We start from the raw sequence: 22483 nt of genomic DNA, 5'->3' as shown, positions 1-22483 counted from the left end.
TGCACACTGTTATAAATTGAACAAAGTGTCATTTTGCACCTGCCTGATAGTGGTCATGCCTATGCAGCACATCTGGTTATTAAAGCTATTATTGTGGTGATTACTGTAAAAGCCACACTCAGAGAGACAAAGACGCCCAGACAGGAGCGTCAGTCTTCATTAACTTCACACGGTTTCAAATGCATTAAAGCTCACATACAGCACACTGAGTGCTCTGTGTAAGATCAAATGAAAATGCTGGTGCCAGACGAATAAAGAACTTGTTTAATAATACTCATCTTCTGTGTCAGCTTTTATTCACTTTGATCTTATTAACATACAAAAAGAGAGAGAGAGAGAGCGAGCGAGAGAGAACCAGCAACAATACTCTTTTTGGAATCCACTAATTCATTTGCAAAGCTGCGGCAGACCTATTCAGAGACCGCTCATGGTCACATCGTTTTCTTTCATCTATAAAGATTCAGATGAGGTCAAATTATATATTGGGGAATCTTTTATTTCACGGGGAGGTATTTTAATGGACTTTGAGGGTACCCTGAAGGCTGGCCTGACTGAAGGGCAATGTTGTTCTGCATTAGCTTGCATGCCTGGCGCCTCGAGTTTGCGGGAAAAAAGAAACAAATATACACATTCTCAGAATAACACGGAAAAGTGATGAGAGCGACCGCCATTGTCGAATGACAAGAGCGTTGGCCGTGTCCTACCAGCGTTGCTCTTGTCCACCGTCCTAGTTAGGCACATTTCAGGAGGGTGCAGTTTGTGTTGTGTGTGGTTCACCTCTCCCATAGTGACAACGGTGGTGTTGAGTTCCTTGTAGCCCAGCCACCAGCGGATGTGAACGGGAGGGTTACTGGACGAGGCGTAGCAGCTGAGACTCAAGTCCTGTCCCTCGATGGCCGTTAATGAACCCAACAGCTTTAGCTGTGCGGGCTCGACTGATACACACAAACACAAACACAAACACAAACATACGATGACAAGTCAGTAAAAAAAATAAATAAAAAATATCGCCCCCTTGAATAGTACATTCAACAGCTACCTATTCTGATCACAGCAGCAGCGCAACTATTTTTGGATGTGAAACACAGAGCTGTATCAAGGGTGAGAGGGAAAATCACTTTGAGTGGCAACTTGTTTTCTCAGGGGGTTTTCATTGTGGTTTTCTAAAGTCTGCTTCGTTTTAACCAGAGGGGGAGACTGGGTACAATAGCTGCAGGCAAAGTGATGCAGTCGTATGAAGCCTTTAGGGGAATACAAAGACTGGGGACTGAGCGGGAAGGAGGGTCACGTATGTAAATCTTTTGTGTGTTTGCGTCTTTCCGACATGAGACGCCGGGTGGATGCCGTCTGCGGCGTGCGCGCCACACACACACAAAAAAGGCTGCTGAAACTACACAGGTGATCCGTTTTACAAGAGGCATATTCATATTTCAACCAGTGAGTCTTACTATGTGCCCTCCAGCTTCTGCCAGTGCCTAGAGCGCAGTCAGGCATCAGCAGCTCATTTTCAGCATCCCTGAATGGATGACTGGGAGGCACAGCAATGGAGCCTGGTGGGGGCTCAGTGGGGGGGGAAAAAAAGAAAAAAAGGAGCAGAACTGGTGTAACTTCATCCACATTTACAAGCCGAGCAAGAGATTTCGAGAAGGGCCGTGCTTAATCATATTTACATAAAATAGGTGCATCAATCAGAAAGCCTTTAAAGCTCTGACTTACATTCTCTGACTCTGTAGTGGAAATCAGGCTATTGTTAGACTCAATGCACCAAGGCTGCTGAATATTAATTCTGGATTTGTTTTATTGTTGCTGAAACAAACATTTTATATTCAGAGACAAAAGTATAATCTATTAACCATGGGCGTTACTGTCGCACAAAGTGTAGCTTTTAGTGCCTCAGGGTTGTGCATTGAAGCAATTCAGCTAAATTAATGTAACCGCTCTGAAAGTGCATACACTGATTCTCATCTGGAGGCACTTGAAAATATGGGCTGCAGCCATAATAACCATTAGTCTCATTAATGATATTAACATTTGGATCTTTTTTGCTGGAACAGCAAAAGAATTGGTTTTAGAGGTAAGAATTATTATTTCCCTTTGTCTCGTGTCCATATCTTTAATAACCCATAATCAGTGATTGCTTCGGGGGCTTTGTGTGCGTCCCAGCGCTGTGCGCCACATTAAACATTACTTTCACTCACAGAGCACGGTTATTTTGCGGCTGACAGACAGCGGCGATGGGGACACCAGATTGATGCTTTCACAGCACAGCTCTGCCTGGTTGTCAGCGGGGGTGATCTTCACTCTGAGAATGCTGCTGGACTTGAGCGCTGCGCTATCCTCTTCCCAAATGGTGGACAGAACTTCCCCGTTCTGTAGACGTAAACAACAGCAAGAAACTTTAAAAAAGAAAAAAGAAAAAAAGGCAACAGCATGTTTGAATAGTTGCAAGTTCCCATATGGCACACTCAGTGAATAACAGAAGCTGCTCTGAATGGGACCCTTATGCTGCAAGCTTAAAAAAAACAAAACAAAACAAAAAAAAAAGTCCCTCTTTTGCCAGTGTGACAGTTTGGTGCAAAGCTTCCTTAACAGATGGTGCAGAAGATTTACCTTGGTCCAGTGGAGAGTGGCCAGGGGGTTTCCACCATGAGACACACACTCCAAGACGAGCACTCTCCCCGCCTTGACTTCCTTTCTCTCCAGACCCACAATGACTGGAGGCTGAGGTGGGACTGTCAGGAAGAGCAGAGACAAAAATAAAAATGCTTTTGACAAAAGGTGGAAAGGTACAAAGGGCAAAAATAAAACTAAAGAGGAAGAGAAGTAAGAGAAGTGGAGCAGTAACTCAGAGGAAGACAAAGGTAACATCCGTCAATAAGGCAATACAAAAAATAAAAGAAAGAAAGTGCATCGGGATGAGTACACTCTTGGCAATTGAGTAGCAGCATCCCTATTTGTTGAGACAGGGCCTATAAATTGGTCACAGTCAACATGACTCTGGGATAAGAGGTCCAGATCTGATGAAAGCATTAAGTATTAAGGGAGCAGTGAGTTGGATCCAGTCCATAAAGCAAAATAACAGATGTTCAAACAGTAATAAGGCAACGTGAAATATGAATAAATTACAGCCTCCTTGAATAAAATATACGCAGTAAAATAAATTAGAAGAGGATGGGCCTTTGTTATTGCTGCAATCAGTTTCAGAGAGCAGACTGCAGACCCTGGGCCAGCATGACAAATTGCCACCTTGCTAACAATCTGGCTGGCTGAAAATGGCCACCGCGTTGGCTCTGATGGGCTGGCACACTGAGCGAGACTGCAGCGGTGGTCCCAAGTTCTGCAACATTAGCACTTTAGCTGAGAGCTCATGTTGTTTAATACAGAGCAGCGAGAGATAGAGAGGAAGGGAGAAGCGCTCAGGGTTATTGGTGATTGTTAAAGCAGCTGCGGCGGCGGCGTCTCAGAGATAGGGACAACATTAAGGCGTCTCGTCAGCCCGTGGATAATATGGCAGTGGAGCTGAAGGAAGCACTCGCTGCTGATCGTGTCAGCAGCTCTGCTCCACTTTAATCAACAACATGATTTAGTCCTGGGAGAAGCAGGTGGGTAGACTCTAAGGCCCCGACAATCAATTACTTCAGCTGATCAACAGGGTAGAAATTACTAAACCTACTGTAGCTGCAGTGTCACAGTGCACATTCAGCAGCGATAGCTCTTATTGTTGCCTTGCCAAATAGGAGGAGAAAAAAACCCCTAAAAGGACATGAAAGACAAGAAGAGGCAGAGGCAGCATGTGTGTCAAAATACCTTTTTGTGCAGCAGCAACAATTTCATTACATAATGTCACACATTGTGATAATAACATGAAAGAAAAGGCAGCAGAAACTGGCTTCATTTCCTGCCTCAGTGGATTCTAGATTTAATTTGAGCAGATGAGCACAAATGTTGCTGTGCTAGTTTTGCAGGATTTATTATTATTAACTATGGAGGGCCTAGCTTTCCATATTAGTTATTTTAATGACGTTAAAAAATTCTGTACCAGAAGCCTTGCTGGTATAATCCATCTAAGTTAGTTAATAATTGCTGTATGTGCTTTGGTTAACATTGAGGCAATAACTAAAACACAATAAGGTTACCCAACGAAACAATAAATCCACAATAATACAGATTTGATTGCAGGATTGCACTGTTAACCAGCACTGTGGATGAAAGCAGCCTCCTGCTTTGGTCACATTAATATCATTCCTTGAGCGCTGGGCGCTCACAAGGTTGCCCCTGCTGAATGTTGTTCTGAAGTAGGTGTGACTTTGCCTTCAGGTCGGATGTTTCTCCTTGGACCGTTAACGCAGACTGAGCACAGGAGGCCGGAAACCCTTGAGCCTCGCCGAGGTTGAGTTTCTTTCTCTTCCTGTTTATATATTTATTTATTTTAAAAGAATGGGGTGTTGACTGTCAGCTGGCAGAAAGGTTGAGACACTCACAGTACACACTCATGGTCACTGCCGTCTCCGTTGGCTTGGAGAGGGCGGGGTTCTTGGCGAGACACGCCAGCTGCCTCCCATTGTCGGAGCTCAGAGCGGTGACCCTGTCGAGAGGAAAACAGAAAGACGAGTGTGCGGCACATCACATAATATACAGATCAGTGCAAGTTCAGGATCCACGTTTCATGAACTTAAGCTGCTGGCAAAATGCTCCTTAAGAATAATTCATTATTGCATGGCTTTATTAAGTTGTTAACACTGATACATCAGTGTGTAAACATCTTTTCTTTGAGTTGAACTTGTTTGTGGTGCTGCTAGTTCCGTCTACATCAATAACAATCAGGTAGTTAAACCTGTTGTTCCAAAGCTATGGTTTAGGACTCCCAGAGAGGAATGAGCAATTCTTTGATTGGGGGCATAGCCCTGTTAAAAGAGACCCGGGCTACCCCAGAAGCAACTGAAGCAAGTAAATAACCAAAAGCAGAAAACGAGATAAGATGCATAAAGCCTAACATCCTGTCATTTTTCATTGTGAATATGTTGCATGCACATGCACGTCGTGGTTAATGCGCCTGACTTTGTCTTCGAATATTACATGTAATAACAGATTATTTAGGCATCATGTCAATGGGCTTCTTTCATTATATGGTTTTTGAATGCCTTCGCGGATTTACTGCTGTTTATTATTGTGGGTGGCATTCGTGACAAATCTGCAATCTTTGATGACTGGCTGGTATAGGCACCTCCTGAAACACGTTCAGTTTATCAGCCACCGTCTCATCATTTCTGGCCAGTAAAGCAGAGTATACCCTCGATCCATCAGGCTTTACAGCTCTTTGTGATCGCCAACTTTATTGAGGCAGATTTTTCCTCTATGCGAGCAGGAAGAGGATCAACGCAAGGATAACTTCACAGAAATCCCAGTGAGAAATCAGATACAAATATGAGAATCAGAATCATGAAAACAATACACTTTGAACAAAAGTATACAAATATACTGCTAGACACTGTATATTGTATTAATTTGAAATACAAACAGTAAGAAATGGAGTTGCCTCCTCTTTGCCTCTATAATAGTTTTTAGTCTTATTGGAAGGTTTTCCACAAGATATTGGAGCATTCCTTTGGGAATTTGTCTCCTTTGATTCCGAAGAGCATTTATGAGTTCAGGCTCCGATGTGGGACGAGCAGGCCTGGTTCACAAATTCCATTCTAGATCATCCCAATTGTGCTTGATGGGTTTGAGGTCTGGACTCGTCAAACTATGCCTTTATGGACTTGCGGCTCAGTCCTGTTGGAATAGAGAAGAGCCTTATCCAACTTCTGGCACACGGTTGAAAACAGAATTGTCAAAAATGCCTTGGTATGCAGAAGCATTAACATGGCTGTTCACTGGAGATATGGAGTCAGGGTAAAATCTGAAAAGCAAGCCCATATCATTATCCCTCCTCCAAACAAACTTCATAGTTAGACCACTGTAGTCTTCCAGGTAATGTTCTCACAGACTTGACTCTGGCGGCCAAACAGAGACGGCTAATTCGTCACTCCACAGAACAGGCTTCAATGATGCGCTTTACACGACTCGTTCCAACACCTGGCTCTGGACCTGGCGATGCAAGACGAGCATGCAGCTTTTTGGCCATGGAAACCCATCCCGTGAAGTTCCTGCCGCACAGTGTTTGTGCTCACATTATTGCCAGTGAAGGTGCAGGACTTTTCAGCTGTGGAGTCAGCAGAGCATTGGGAACTGTTGCGCACCAGCAAACATGAACCGACACTGTAATTGTGATCTTACTTGTCAATGAACGTCTCAGAACTTTTGAATGTAGGTAACAAGATACATCTGAAGGGTCACAGGGTGATTAATGATGGAGGGAACAAACAAACTAGGTCCTGATAGAGACATTCATCGTCATTTTGTTTAGTATTCCTGTAGTCTTTGTGGATCAGCTTAACTGTATTGTATCGAAAACTGAAATCACATTTATAAGTGTAGTGGAGCGCAGTTAAGGGGAGGCATTAAACAGAAATGATCAAGAACAAGAGACCCAGCAGAGAACTTAAGTGGAGTCTTTGAGAAGCATACTTTATGCCGCTGTGGGAGGTCACGTGACAACAACCTACAAGTGTTTGTAGAAAAATCCACAGTGGATTTATTCTGAGCTTCGTTTGCTTCCCCCCCCCCCCCCCACTTTATGTGTTCTATATTGAACTACAGTACAATGACAACTGTAAAATTCACACATCGCCCACTGCTGCGAACGCGCAGCGTGAGCACGAGGAAGGAGCATCAATATTGCTTGAGACCTTGGCTGTTCTGCAAGAAAGCTAAACAGCATTACAGCTCCTCAGCACCAGTGTTATCTCAGGACATGACAAGAGGTTATTATCTTTGACTCTTTGACACAGAAGAGGCATACAGGATTAAAGTAATCTATGGCCCTGTTTAATGTATATGCACCTGGCGGACCGGTGTGGATCACTGCAGGAATGCAATTTTGTGTATTTGACAGAAACTAATTCAATCGTGCCGTGCCAAAGTAACAGTTGACTGTGTGCAGGAATTTATTGGGCTTGCGAAGACAGAAGCGGGGAATGGGAGCAGGGTGAAAAAACAAGGGAAAACAAGGAAGGCTCGGAGAGATTGAGCAGGTTGGTGAGGAGAATGAGTCTGGCAGGCGGCTGAACACATACGTTACTTCGGCATGCGTGTTCAGAAGCTTATCCTCTGAGCCAGACATCGTGAACGACTCTGCACCTGTCAGCTCCACTCCATCTGAAAGACACAATAGGGAGAAGGCACACAAATATCCCTGCGAATATTGCGTTTAAATCTGCTCACATGAAACAGAATCATCACTGTTTTCTACACCTGGACGTGTAAATATGAGTAAGTGGAAAATATGTTTGTGCAGTGCTGCTTTATTTATATATATCAAACAACTTTTAAATTTGAATAAGCTCAATGTTGAGATGAGATTTCTATATCAGCAGAATGCGACTGCATTTTTATAGAAGACAATAAAGATGTACATTTTAACAGAAAAAGAAGGAATAAATCTGAATTTCGGGCGCGCAGCACACTCACACGTTGACACCGACATAACATATCTCGACCTGTTTCAGCATGGTGTGCAGTAATAGGTGTGATACGACAGGCAAGAGGTAAAAACAAAAAGTGGGAAAATTGCACTTGTTCTCGTAAACACCAAGGAACTTGTGATACATTTGCTGTACGAGCAACTGTAAAGGCGGCGGAAATTGGAAATTCAAATGCTGAGGCTATTTCCTCCCACACAGACTCCACGCCATCCACCAACTACCAAACGAGAAATCTCGACCACACACTCAGCAATGTGTATCTGCTGGTTTGGGCCTCTGGAGACTGCAGGAAGCAGAATATCACAATGCCTGTTGCCTTTTGTTCCAGCCTGTCAGGTTGACCATCACCATCAAATATGATGCAGCAGAGAGGATGACTCACCTTTATAAAGTGTGATTTCAGCCTCGGGTTTTGCATCAGGGGCAACACAGGTGATGAAGTACTTTTTCCCTGCCACCCAAGGTGCTGCCATGTCCACCTCGAAGTATGGCTTGGACGGGGGAACTGCATGAGAGAAACATTCATACTGCTGTAATCAATACCCCAATAGTAAACCAGGAACTCATTTTGGGTTGGTGGAAGCCGCTGCTATGACAGATGGGCTTTAGCTTATGGGTATGATAATGGGACTGGAACATTTGGGAGTGGCGGGAATGTCACGCTTTCAGCTTTTGAGTGATTTACTACAATAAGGTTTGATGTTCTGTTGCATTTCAATACAAATCGTGGACAAGGAGAGAATACAGAGATGAAACGGTGATGAAACTGATCCAGTGCTAATCTATCATAGCAAAACACCAAACGCTTCTCCACTCAGCTCAGCCCCAAGCTAAATATGTGCTTTCTGGACTGATCAAAGCATCTTCACTTCTCCACTGTTCTCACTCTACAATGCTTTTATCTGACCATAAATAGGGATTCCAGGGGAAAAAAGGAATAAAAAAGCACCGCTTTTAACACAAGGGACAAAACAAATAAAATGTTTGGCAGTGAATTGACAAATATGCCACCAACTAATTATCAAAGAGATCTCTGTGGATCTGTTGAGTTTCTCTTTACTATCACTTAAATCAAGCACACATTACAGAATCATGGTCGTCCATTGTGTCAGCTTTCGTCAAGTGAGTGGATGTGTAGGATCAGAAACTAAGGGTTCTGTGAAGGTTGTTTCTCTTTCATCAGAGATCAAGTGTAGAGGCTGTCTGTGTTAAGAGACAGAATGGGAAGTTGGTAAGCACAGGAAGAATAGTGAGAGAGAGACATGAAAGACTGGCAGAGGAGGAAAGAGAGACGGGAAAAATGAAATGTGAGGATGAGGCAGGCAGCAGGAAGGGAGCTGCTGCTAAACTGTGAGATAAATCTGCCGCCAGTGCAAAGCTAAACAGCTGGACCACAAGCAACCAAACCAGCCAAAGCCATTCAGCAGCTCCTCTCCAACTTGCCTGGCACGTCACAGGCCAATCCCCGCCACTAGGAGGAGCTGTTGCTGTGTGCAGAGTCAAATATTGGCTCCAGTCTGCTATTGAGACAGATGAGATGTGGCTGCAGCTTCAAACTGATTTAAAAGAAGCAATTGAATCTGTGTGGACTGTGATGGGTTACCCAGAGCACTGCAGAGGCGCTCCCTGCAATAATGAGATGCATTTGTTTGTTTTTCCCCCCTCTTCCCTGAGAAGATGACTGGGCCATGCATCTATTGACAGCCCCTGCACTCCCAATCTACTCTGGCCCACACAATTCTCTGAGGCGCATCACTTGTTGTGCCCAAGGAGTGTCTGGCAGCCTAACAAATCCCAAAATAAGAATAATGATATGTTCACAAATGAGCCAGGCAGGTATATAATTTTTTTTCCTTGCAAGCTCATGCTGGCTTGTTCCTCTTATCTCTCATTCACTCCATCATCCCTCCGTAGCAGCCCGAGCCCACACCTCCTCCTCCTCCTCCTCCTCCCCCAACACCATCCTTCTTGACCACTGCAGTTAAACTGCTGGAGTGCGGAGGAAGGTGTGTTCCAGCTCAGATTGGGGCTTACATCTCCCTATCCATCATTTCCACCATAGCAAACCTCGTGACCCAATCAGCCATGCCACGGTGAACTTAGACACGTGCACGCTGATGCATTGCCAGAAAAGTATCCACAAAAACACACAATTTACCAGACATGTGCTCAGACAAGGAGAAGACTGTTCTCATAATCAACTCTTCCTGATGTTCTTTATATCTTTGCCTATTTGCTATTTTTTCTTCTTCTTGAAAATGTCCATCCCACTCCCCCTGTGCTTTCGGGCTCAATGTCGCTTATTAAGGTACATATATGACCACAAAAATAGACAGGCAAGGGCTCGCTCCTGCTGTTCAGTCGAGAAACAGTGAGCCGCAAAATTCGATTCATTAGACAAATACAGACGGATGGATGGATAAGGCAGATAAGAAGCAGATTAGCAGACACACATCAATATGCGTAAGCAGCTCTTTCCACCTATCCCTCTTTCTCTCATTCACATACAGATGCACATGCTCCCTTTCCTCCTTTGCGCACAAACACCCAAAGATAAACTCAAGTCTACAGTGCATGCAGATTTGCACACACACAAACACACTGACACAGGCGAGCGAGTGTGCACACAAGCTACATTCATCTCACTTTGCTCCAAAAAAAAAAAAAACCAGGGACCAGTGTGTGTGTGTGTGCAACATGTGATATCAACCTGATTCTCTGAAAAATGCTGGAGAGGCCCAGAGGATAAACAATCCCCCCCCAAAAAAGCTTATTACAGTGAATGGGAAAATGATGGAGATCAGAGTTTTTTTTTTTTAATAGCACAATAACTTGGTTATATCTCTTAGGAACAAATATTGGCCAACAACGTACATCCAACACACACACACACACACACACACACACACACACACGATTGTGAATTGTATTTCAACGTGTGCATGAAAACATCATTTGAGGATTATTACACACAAACATATTGTAGGTCTCAGGTGTGTGATCTCTGGCAATCAAAGCAAACTGAAATAGTCTGCTTTTTTCCTTTTCCAGCTCTCCCTTCCTCTTTATCTCCTCTTTCCTGTCTGTGCCTCTTCTGTTCCAGGGGAGACGTGGAGCAGGTGTTCAGGACAGAAATAAGACCTTCCCACTCCTAACTCCATCAATGCTCATGCACACACACACAAACACACACCACTCCTCACGGTTTCACTCCTACTACCTCTCTTACCTTTTGTTTTGGGTCCATTACATAACAGTTTAACTACTATCTGTCGACATTCATCTCCCAAATGGCCTTTCACCGAAAATATATCACACGCATTGCGAGGGCTGACCTGAGACAGTTGTAAATTCAGTTTAAAGAGAAGTTATTATGCCCATTTTCAGGGTTTATTTTATATTCTGGTGCCCCATTAGATTTTTTTTTTTTTTTTTTTTTATCCACTGTTGAAATTTCCTTACTTATCTCTTACCGGTCCCTCAATCCATACATCTTTTAACGCAAACTGTTTTAGCTCCTGTCTCTTTAAAGGAAATCCTTCATCTACAATTCGGGTTTATTCTGATTTCCCAATTTCCTGGAAACTTCACCTTCCGAAGCACCACGCCTGTCAACATGCAACATGAAATGCATGTCATTTGACACCAGTCCTATCGTTTTGCTCATTGCCATTGCCGTGCTTGTAATGCACAATGCCTTTAGGAGAGGATTTTGTTTACAAATCCATCATGAGCTGACATCAAGTCAAGCAAACCTGCTTCAAGCTGTGGATTTGCAGCAATCCAAAGCCGAAAGTTTGTTTTTCAAAGTATCCATCCATCTTCTAAACAGGTTTATCCAACGAAAGTGCTGGAGCTGATCCCTGCTGATTTTGGGGTAGACACAGGAGAGGTCACCAGTCTATCACACCAAGAGACAGATAATCACACATAGCGGTTACAAAATGACGTAAAATGCATGTTTTTGTATTGTGAGCACCTCGAGAAAGCACATTAAAAAAACATGCAAACAGAAAGGTCATTAAACCCTTGAACTCGTACCACATATAATGTTGGCACACCCTTCAGAAAAAAATTATTTTAGTACTGAGTGGAAGTTCCCCAGCTCATTGTAAAGACAGGACCCGACACTGTAAAATCAGTCCGGCACTGTAATATTCACAACGTCGCACCAGTGTAAAACACACCGTCCTCTGATGGGGTTACGTCTTGCGCAACTGTCAGAAGTTTTCATGAACAGGGATGAATAAAGTCGCCATGTTCCACATTGCTTGTGCCCCCATTTATAAGTCGTTCCATTATTCATAACAGGGAATCATAAAATGAAGGCTCATTATATACTCTTCAAGTGCTAAACTCATTAGCTACTGCAAAAAAGCTCGCCACAGCCCTGGTTCCTAAAATGTTCTCCAACCTCTAACCAACACTGGTAATAAGCTTACACACACACACACACACACACACACAGCTGAAGAGAGTGAGAGCGGGAGGGACGGGGAAAGACACACACTTACATCTCTGCAAGACCCAACTATGGCAACTGAATGAGTAACAGAGTCTAAAACCAGAACACATCAAAAAACTGTTTTGAACATTTTGCAGGCGGCGTCTGCATGCAACGTGGCGAGGGAGAGAGTTGTTCATTAATAGGATTAAATGCGAAGGCTAATGGTATAAACCGAGACACAGGATGTGTCAGGTATGTGACGGGCACAGTGAGGGGGTAAGTTTTCCAGAGGAGGGGGTTTTCGGCAGAGAGGGTAGAGGTTGTTATTGTCATGGATTACTCACTGCCACTTGATCTGCCTATTGCGGTAATCCCCTATCTAAGCTCTGCAGGAAGGCAAAAACACACAGGAGTTATGTTGCACCAATAGAAATGTCTTGAAAACATCTCTTTGTAAGCCTATGGATGGGGCTTATTGACATTTTTGCCTCTATCCCTGCTATTTACTGCCTGTGGTGATCCATCTTTGAATTAGCCAGTCATGATACCACTCTCTCTGACCTGAGAATCCAATTATACAACCAGCAATCTCTGTTTTGTTTTCAAATGACTCCCTTCTCCCCTACTGTATCTCCTCATAAAGAGTTTATAGTGTTTTGATTTGATGCAGAGCTTGATGGGATATGGCCACGGCTGACTGGCCAGGGGTGTGGGGCCTTGGGAGCTGTACTTCAGTGATGGAGTAGTCCATGAGAAACCCATCAGAGACAGTCCCCTTCAAAAGGATGCACAGTTTCCAGTCCCAGTTCAGTACTAACGAGAGATTGAATTCATCAGCTCATTATCAAGCCCCAGATTAGTCACATATTTTGAATCATTTGAATTGTTGGGGTGGAACAAATGACCCTTTGGGACCGAGGCTGCACATTGCTTTTTTAAGTCAGGCAATTCACTCTTTGCCCTTTCGCAACTGCGCAGCTGCAACTGTCCGTCTGAAACAGTCAACAGCTGGAGTGTGATCCCGAGACATGGAATAAAAACACCTGCTGAGACATGTGGAGAGGATTCAGATGTGAACGTGTCAGAAACAGAGGGGAAGTGTAGCTTTCGGTCACGGTGAATATCTGAACCAGCCATCGATGCCGCAACGAAACAACCTCATTCCCACACATTTTAACCTTTGTGACCAAGCCGAAAGCAAATGTTTTGACTTTGTGTTTGAGCGCACGCATGCAGAAGACATCTTAAGGGTAACGAATGTGAGAAACGGGCCTGCTGTGGCTGCAGGTGTAGGCCTGCTGTAGGACATGAAGCTGCTGCAGCGGAGAGCAGAACGCAGCCTTTCAAAAGAGACGTCTGCAGTCTATGCCTCTTCCTACCCCACACCACCCGCCAGCCCATTGATGTCAGAAAAACCTGCTCTCTTCCCAGAGGAGAGTGAGACGCCCCTGTCAGAGGAACCCACATCCCCCCTCACACCCTGACTCCCCGGTCCATGGCCACCAAAGAGAAAGCCTACGAGTCAAAGAGAGAGAGAGAGAGAGAGAGAGAGAGAGAGAGAGAGAGAGAGCGGGAGAAATTGTGCAATGGCGAGAATGGGGTGGGGGATGTAAGTAAATGAACTGCACCCGGAGAAGAAAGCTTCTTTTAAAGTCCTTTCCTTGCCACATATGTGCTCGCTCCCACAAGCAAAGAGGACAGGCAGAGACGAATGTTGGATGTTACAGAGTGACAACAGGTGGTGTAATGTAGCTGCACAATTACATCTATTCCAGTCCATGTCTGAGTGAGGAAGTTTTCAGTCGTCTCTCTTATAATTTATTCCTGTGCAAGAAAGAGACCTGAACCACCCCGAGGCTTGCCGGGGAATCGGGGGCTATGCTGGTATTTTGTATTGTGTCGCTCCTGGTTTAAGCCACAGACCGATTGAGGCACATAGGACTACTTCAGAAAAGCATAGATCTTGTTAAGGATGTACATACTGACTGAAAAGTTGAGAAAATTCTGACATTTTTCACAGTTCTTGCATGTACTTGAAGTAAACTGCTGGGTTTTACAGTACCAAGGACATATTACATTTAAAACCTTGTTCAAACTGCCCCATCTTAAACAAATGAAAGCTCTCTATCAATAAAAAATGAATATTTAACAGCTCTTTATATGCTGATTGCTGGTCAAGAGGTCGTGCATGTCACTGGAGTACTGACGATGTTCACACTCATATCACATGTATAACTTTCTCTGCTGATACAGGTTTTTTTTGTAGCTTTTGTTTTTTTGCCTCACTCAGCACGGTGACCCAGGCTTCGCGGGAAACAATTGCTTTGCTGGTCTCAGATGGGCCCGCTTGACATTCATAGAAGGTATCATCCTCCAGTTGGGCCTTTTCAATCTGAAGATGATACTGCCCTGGAACAGAAGAGGGAGAGATTCATTATTTTGTCACACATTTGTTCTGGTAAGGATGCGCATGGCAAAATACATGCAGATGACAACAATGGAGTTCCCATTCAGTTTCTTCTTTACGCCCTCCCAGGTTTAACATTAACTGTTTGGACTTGTGATAATGACACTATACTGCAGAAAGTATTTGTTCGCCTGCCTTTGCAGACTTTTCATGAGGTTTATGAGCGCATTTGTGGGAATTTTTAACCATTCTTGGAGAACAGCATTAGAGAGGTGAGACACCGATGTGGGACGAAAAGGCCTGGCTCGAATTCATCCCAAGGGTGATTCTATCAGGATGAGGTCAGGACTGTGTGCAGGTCAGTGAAACTTGATCATCCATGTCTTTATGTTCCCACTAAGGCCCCGTTTACACGACAACGATTACGAGTCTATCCGCAAAAATTCCTTCTCGTTTGGGGGGGTTCATTTACACAGCACCAGTGTGCGGACGCACTGTATCCGCGACGTTTCTAACCCGGCTCCGAAGGTGGAAAGTTTCATTCATGGCCACTAATCCCTCCTGCAGAGACCGCTAGCCTGTTACTGCGCATGCGCAACTCTCCCCCTCCCTTCGCCTTCCATTCCTTGTAAACAAACATGGCGACCCGCGGTGGTATGACTCGTGGTCAGTATTCTACTTTTATCGCCCGTATCAGTAGTTTTCTAGTTGAGGCTCACCCCTGATAGCATCCGAGGCATCATCAGTCCATGTGGATGTTGGGTGCTCTCCATTTTCTTCATGTTTATCACGTATTCTTCTCTGCACACATGTCTGTGTGGTTTCATTACAAAATCAAGCAACAGCGCCCTCCCATGGCCCGGCATACTCACTACATCATTGTCCCTGTGTCCGCTGCTGCAGTGCATCTATATTTACATGTCCTGAAAACTTATATGTGGTAGTATTAGAGCAGTATTAGAGCAGTAGGCACAAATGCCCAGCCTGGAGTCTACTTCCTGCCCACCTCCTCACTTTATCTGCTTTGCGATTTAATGTGAATTTAGTTAACTTTTTATTTAAAAATACAATTAGAATCATGATTTCTTGTGCACTTAAATCAATGACAAACAAATCCATAAAACGGTTAAAAAATGAATTACTTTAGTTTTGGTTTTTTTTTGTTGAATAAATATCAGAAAATATGAACAGACATGCTTTAACATGTCTTGCCAGAGGAGTGTACCAATTTGATTATTTGTCCGTTAATGCAAGGCCTTCAACTGGATATTTTGGAATGAGGAAAAATATGTTTTACAGTTTCATAGTCATATTTTTAAATTCTTGTATTTATTTAACCTTTATTTCAGCAGGATCGAGATCTCTTTTATAAGGATGACCTGGCGAAGAGGCCCGCAGAACACATCGCATCCACAGATGTAAAAATATACAATATTTGAAAAAAATAGAACTCATGAATATAATAAATGTGTATATTTTGGGCGGGGGACCTACAGTGGCAGTGGAGATTGAGATTGTATTAGACTTTTTATCTTATAACTAATGATAAAGAGCTTAGTGGTGTAGCAGTTAGCACTTTCCTGTGGCTCAGATCTGTGGCTCGGTGAGGATTTTGTTCCCCCTGTGCACACGCCGGTTTCTCTGGTTTCTCTGATTGTTTCCATGTTTGAGATTAAAAAATGACTGACTATAAACTACCCACACGTCATGTTTTGGTGACTTCAGAACCTTTCCATTAATAATCCACTGCCAAGTTTGAAGTTCAGAATTGTACTATTCTTTCCCTAAATACCAGTGCAAATGAGAAAAAAAAAAAGAAAAAAAAACAATTCACACAATAACAGTCAATTAAATACAATATACTCTCCCACTGGAATTGGACTGTTTGATAGGGGGGGGGTTCTATTTTTTGGGTAACATCTCACTTGTTGAGAACCTCCCGCTGCAGGCATTTCTATTGAGGAGTTGTCTATATTCGTAGCAGAGGCATTTTGTTTCAGAATGAATTTCCAGGGTGGTAAATGAAATCCAATCCCGGATTCACAACGTCGACTGAATAAACTGTCTATTAATTGATGCCAGACAGTCGCTCACTCTGTATTGCTCTTCTGATAGTCTGGCATCCCAACAGTGCATGATTTGTTTGATGCGCTGCCATAACCTGTGGGGATTAGATGATGTTCAGCGTTGGGATTCCAGCTCCTGATGGCTCACAGCCTGCTAACATGTGGAAAATAGTATCTTGGTCTGACAACCACCCAGACCTAAAAATGCATATGTCAAGTAAGCTGGCAGAATAATTAATGCCAATCAGAAGCAATTTCACATCCAAGTTATCATTAAGAACACAGAAAGAGAGACATTGCAGTTATTAATTATACTTCTCTTTCCTGATGTTATTCACAAATAGTGCAATCAAGAGTGTATTTGTATTTATGGCACGGAAGATAGCATTTGGCTGCAACACAATTTCTTCACTCGCCCATGTTTGCTGAAGAATAAATCTTTCCATTTGCAAATCTGAATGTGTGCACTGGTGCAAAAAGTGAAAACAATATATATATTAGGTCAGTCTCAAAAGAGAGCAATAAGAACAAAACAACAGGTGTGGGGTGTTGATGCTCACTTAGAAGAAAACTTTTCCTAACAACACCAACGATACATTTTTGTAACATAAAAGTATCACAGAAAATTGTTCAATAATTAAGTCCCACGTGGGTTTTTAAAGTTGAAACTTTTTAATTGTGACTTGGAGCTTCTCTATTTTCACAGCAAGTAATTTAATATAAAGCCTTGCTTACACACATCATGCCATGTGAACCAGCTCCAAGCTTGTTTATCTGGGTTTTTTTTTGGCTCTGTGCTGACTTTAATGTGAATATCTATAAAAACCTCCAAATGCTCAAATTTTGACCTTTAAACTTGATGGAAGAATTTTTTTTAAGATGTTCTGATATTGGCAGCAGGTCCTTAACGAACGATCGTGGTAGGTTGTTATATTTATGCATTTTATCATGTGTGGTTTTGGATTGTGTTCTGACCTTTACACTGTGCAGCCCTTTTCTCATTCATTAACCCAAAAGTCATCTCTGAAATCAAAACATGAGTTTACATGTGATTCTGATCAATATCTTGTTATTGTAGGTTTGAACAGTGAATTCCAGAAACGGAGCAATGTTGTTGTTCACGCTGAAGGGTGATATATGGCCTGTTTACACAACAATATTTTTGAGTCTGTTTATATGACAGTGGTGGGCGGGGTCATTGAAAATGCAACAATTTGAAAATGCTCTGGCTCCACCTCTGTGTACACGATGGAGCTCTGCAACTGGACGTGCACGTCATGGCTGTAGATGGACAATCGTGTCTCCTCGAGTCATGACTCCCAGTCCATATTCTACTGAAAACTGGTTTATCGTTGAGTCACCTGTAATGGGAATCTAACTTTGTTGTTTGTCCATACAGGTGTCTGTGGACTTGAGTTTTGTTCTCTGCACCCATGTGTGTATGGTTTCATGAGAAAACAGACAACAGCACCAACCAGTGGCCCAAGATGAAAACTACATCATTTTCAGCATTTCTGACATCTCCACAATGGACATTGGTTTCGAAACGTTGCTACCAAAACACAAAACCGTTGTTGCGTAAACGGGACGATAGAGTTAATGAAACCCTCACATGCACATGGAGAACGTGCAGCAAACAGCCCTGAATCAAACAGGAAATGTTCACACTGTGAGGATAGAGTGCCGTCCACTGCACCACGAAAAGTCCCACCTTGTACATGACCAAGGTTTACCGATTGCGATGTCAATAATTTCCCTTTGCATAATTAACTTCCTGCATGCACAACTTATAATTATATTGACGCTTGTGGCAATCAGTAAAAGTAAATTAAGAGGAGACAAACTTCCTGCTTTGGGGTCCTGAGCAACACGTTCCGCCAATGAATGTGTCTGTTTGTCATTACAGTAAGAAGCGTTGCACTCATATGAGAGCCTCAGATCCTACATTTAGCCTCCTGTCTATACACGTTTGCAAAATTGCCTCAGCCCGAGGAAGGATGCTACATTTAGTGTAAGTACAGGTTGAAATCAATCATGGCCTGTTTTATATGTACAAATCCATGATTTCTGGCTTTTTTAAGCATCAATAAACATCACCGATGGTAACAATCAGTAAAAATGGGTGGCGTATCAAGTACAGTCAAGTGTCATCTGAGATGATTTTGCTCTCTCTGTGCAGTGTAAAGTGATTGCATACATCAGTTCGCAGTCTGCCGTTTCTTTTCCTGGAAAGAGTACCTGTGCTAATCTGTATTTTATTCATGAGTGAGTGTCTGAGTGTTTTTGGCAGTTTATGTGTGCTTGTCGTCTTTATATTTACGTGTCGAGGTTTCAATTTTGTTGTTTTGGAAGTAAAAAAAGTGGCCACGATTCTTCCCTAACCCCCGTCCACACTGGTGACAGCTCAGCCAGATAGAAAGCCACATTTTAGCATTTCGGATGTTTGTCTGCGTAAACGGTGTGTAAGCCATCAGTGTATACATGCATCTCTTTGTGTTCACATGTCACTGGCGGTCTCTCACACCGCGCAACGGTGAAGTGCGGCACGTCTAGTTGCGGGCTGATCAGGAACAGATGCTCTTCTCTTACTCGGGATTGCCTTCTAATTGGCTATTACTTTTTATAGACTGTGGTGCGGATTCCGCAAACACACTTCATTCTCTGTCACATTTCACTGATTAGCTGACACTCTGTTGCTTTAATTTCTTTTTTTCTCTTTTGTCTTCACTTGAGTGACGGAATGAGGGGATTTGCGAGAGGATGCTAACAATCACATCACCTTGCCGGCCCCAGATGCTCTGTGTATTGACAGCCATAAGGTTCTGGTAATGGCTTCTTTGCTTTATTATAGCACTTTGAAGCCATAGCAACAACCTCGTCTCATTCACTTTTAGAGTCGTCGGCGTCGAGCTGCACTCTTGGATGCTCTCCGAGAGGACAGATGTGTTTCGTAATTAAAACCATACGAACTATATGTCACAATCAATCAAGAATGTGTAGGATTTGTGAAATACTAATATGCTCTACGTAATTAAGACATCATCACTCTACACTGTGTTAGAATGTTAACTTGACCATTCATTCATTAGATCCATCATTATATCAAGAATCTCACCAAATCACAAGGAATATGCGATTAGCTTATTCGGATTTCTTGTTAAATTAAGTTTACTGAGCTCACTTAAGCCCATCACACCCCAGCAGGCCATAAACTTTATTCCGTGCGTATCCCTGTTTACCTCTCTTGGGGTTTCCAATCATGCTGTAGCGTGGAAAGCCCGGCAGGCTTCTCTGAGGTCCCAGGAGGAGGCCATTTTTCACCCACTGCACCGTCCCCGAGGCCCGCAGCACCTCACACCTCAGCACAGCTGTGGCTCCCATCCTCACTGTCAGATTCCGGGGCTCAAACCTGAAGGCCTGCTGGGCCTCCACGCCTGGAGACATAAAAAGGGGAAGGGAGGAAGGAGTTGTAAAGTGGAACCACAGGGCAGGGTGGTTGTGAAGAGATGTGAAGAGATTTAATGTACAGCGACGGCGAAGACTGAAGGCGGTGTATTTGTGAGAAATGTTATGAAGGAAATAAAAGGAGTAAAAAGGAGCGCGACACAGACACACACCGCGGGGTAGCAGTCCTGTGGTCTTTTGTCTGAGAAGGCACCCCGTAGTGCCTGGCCACATTATTCATCCTGGCATATGTTTTATTGATGGGAAACTGCAGTGATACGGCCCTGAAAATGAGTCAATAAAGTAATTACTGCAAATTAAATCCCCCCTCGGCCATGCAGATAGGGTATTGGGCGGAGGGAGAAAAGCATGGGGTATCAGAGACCTTGTTCACCTGCGGTTTTTCTTCAATGTCGATGTCCCACTAGCTAATTCCTCCTGGGAAGAGTAATGATTATCACTGTAATCCCCCTTGTTTGTCATAGGTGGTGTCTGCCATCCTTCAGCGAGGCTCTTAGGTGACATTATGAGCTGCAGAGCTCTCCAGTCAGGAAGGTAACCTTAAAGCAGACCACCCATCTGCCTTTAACACTGGGACTTGGATTATATGATAATTATACATCGGACTTTATGAATAAATTTAGTTCAAGGAGCCAAATGCGAGTGCGTACTCCAATTAGAGGCTAATATCTAAGCATGAGTCTCATTTAAACAATGCCCCACAGAGACGCCAGACTTATTCCATTGGGTTGTTTAAATTTTGACCTTCATTGAAGCAATGACCAAGTTGTTTGTGAAGTGCATGCTCGGTTGCATCTGACAACATGAGTGAGAGGCAGAGCTCTCAGATCAAGGCTGAACCAGTCACCTCACGTCAAATATGAAGGGCAAGATTGGCCATTACAGAGGATGCATACAAACAACCAAACACAGGAGTGTATTTGCATGAGTTTTACATAAATGAATACTCAACAGTCGTATACAATGGCCGCTGGAGTTGTTTCACATTGTATTCTTCTGAGACCTAGAAAAGCACCACGTTTAAAAATAACATTGATATGCTGAAAATATGATTAACAAATGAAATTGTTGCTTAATTAGTGACACATTGAGGTTTTGGCATTGCCTGAATTCCAAGATTTAACCACAAAAATGAACTCAAAGGCTTCAAAATGATTGATGGAGCCATAGGAATTTCTGAATCTCTGCAGTTTGCAACAGTGTGAGTTGTCTTTAACATTATAAGCATTTGGCCATGTAAAACAAATACGACAACAGCTCTGAATGAAATGTAAAGTAGACATCTTTCAATGACCTGCTTGATAAAGAAGCTCACTTGTCCTTGCACAGATGTAAGTCATAACATATCAGAGTTAATTTCCATTTAAAAAGCAGCATCCTGAGTTGTATGGAGGGTAAACCATAATACTGCGATCTGAATAGTTTACTGAAATGCAACCCTCTTTAATGAAGGACATTAATTATATCTGCGCATTTCCGCTTGAAACAGGCAAATAGATGCTGTGAAATGCATAGTTGGTATTGTTTACAAGAGAATCTATGAAATTAAATGCCTTCAATTTGATATCCAACAAATTCATTATTTAAGAGACCGAATTCCTGAAAATAAAGAATTTACAACTTGTCTCGTACAGCATACAACTCATATAAAAGTCTTATCTCAATACAGCTGTTATTGAAATGTTTAATTAAAACTGAATATTGGCATCCAGTCATACAGTGGCAGGATGAAGGTGACGTTAACTTTCCAATCATATCAGGTCATTCATTGCAATCACCATGGAAACTTATGAGGAGTGTGTGTGCACATAGTAACCTTCAGCAGAAGATGCGTGGTGGTATTTATTTTCCGCATAAGCAAATTGGTATTAAAGGCACAAATAGCAGAGGTTCCGTTGAGAGGAGAAACTGTGAATCCTCACTATGAACTGGAATTCGCAGCAGATGGAAGAGGATGCTTGACATGTGTAAATGCAAAGCGTCCGCTATTATGATGTCGTGAAAATTCAATTAGGACTTCAGTGAGGTCAAGGTTATTAGACATCAGTAAAGTCAAGGTCTTTTGTGCTCGGCTCAATATTCTGAACAAAGATGGGACTTGAAAAGGCCACAGTTACAGTACTAACAACTCTGTGGTGACATTTGGTTCCCTTACCCCAGATGAGACAGAGAAAGGGCAGAGTTGAAGGAGACACAATCCACGCCGACAAGAAGTCCATTTCACTTTCGATTCCTGGCCTTCAACAACCTTGAAACAAGGATAAAAACACACTTTTAACATAATAATAATAATAAAAAATACATAGGTTTCCTTCAAGCGGACATTTTGACATTTACATACATGAATGCCTAAGATAACTAATTAAAACGTGTATTGTCATATGTACAAGCAAAGCGACTTGAGCATTTGACTTACATATTTATTACTTATATATTGTGGCATTCCATTTTCATGCTGTGTTAACAGCACCTCTTCAGTAGAATATCCATCTATCATCCTCCCACCCACCTACTT

General features: G+C 42.9%; 1 protein-coding gene across 1 annotated transcript in view; it reads right to left on the bottom strand.

The window, feature by feature from the left end:
• The window catches only part of nphs1 (NPHS1 adhesion molecule, nephrin), a gene marked incomplete at both ends in the record, with an annotated part of 38548 nt that extends 16361 nt beyond the window's left edge, over nucleotides 1-22187 (bottom strand). The window contains 9 exons of the mRNA XM_080501309.1: nucleotides 778-935; nucleotides 2199-2370; nucleotides 2611-2732; nucleotides 4482-4585; nucleotides 7176-7257; nucleotides 7966-8088; nucleotides 14317-14439; nucleotides 19743-19937; nucleotides 22124-22187. Of these exons, the coding sequence (XP_080357435.1) occupies nucleotides 778-935; nucleotides 2199-2370; nucleotides 2611-2732; nucleotides 4482-4585; nucleotides 7176-7257; nucleotides 7966-8088; nucleotides 14317-14439; nucleotides 19743-19937; nucleotides 22124-22187 (1143 nt within the window). The remainder of the gene's footprint in view (nucleotides 1-777; nucleotides 936-2198; nucleotides 2371-2610; nucleotides 2733-4481; nucleotides 4586-7175; nucleotides 7258-7965; nucleotides 8089-14316; nucleotides 14440-19742; nucleotides 19938-22123) is intronic.
• Between the last annotated feature and the right edge of the window lie 296 nt (nucleotides 22188-22483).

The sequence above is a fragment of the Blennius ocellaris genome (assembly GCF_963422515.1).
Source record: "Blennius ocellaris genome assembly, chromosome: 8".
Taxonomy (NCBI): Eukaryota; Metazoa; Chordata; class Actinopteri; order Blenniiformes; family Blenniidae; genus Blennius; species Blennius ocellaris.
Note: the sequence above shows the minus strand (reverse complement) of the source record. Positions and strands in the feature narration are given on the sequence as shown.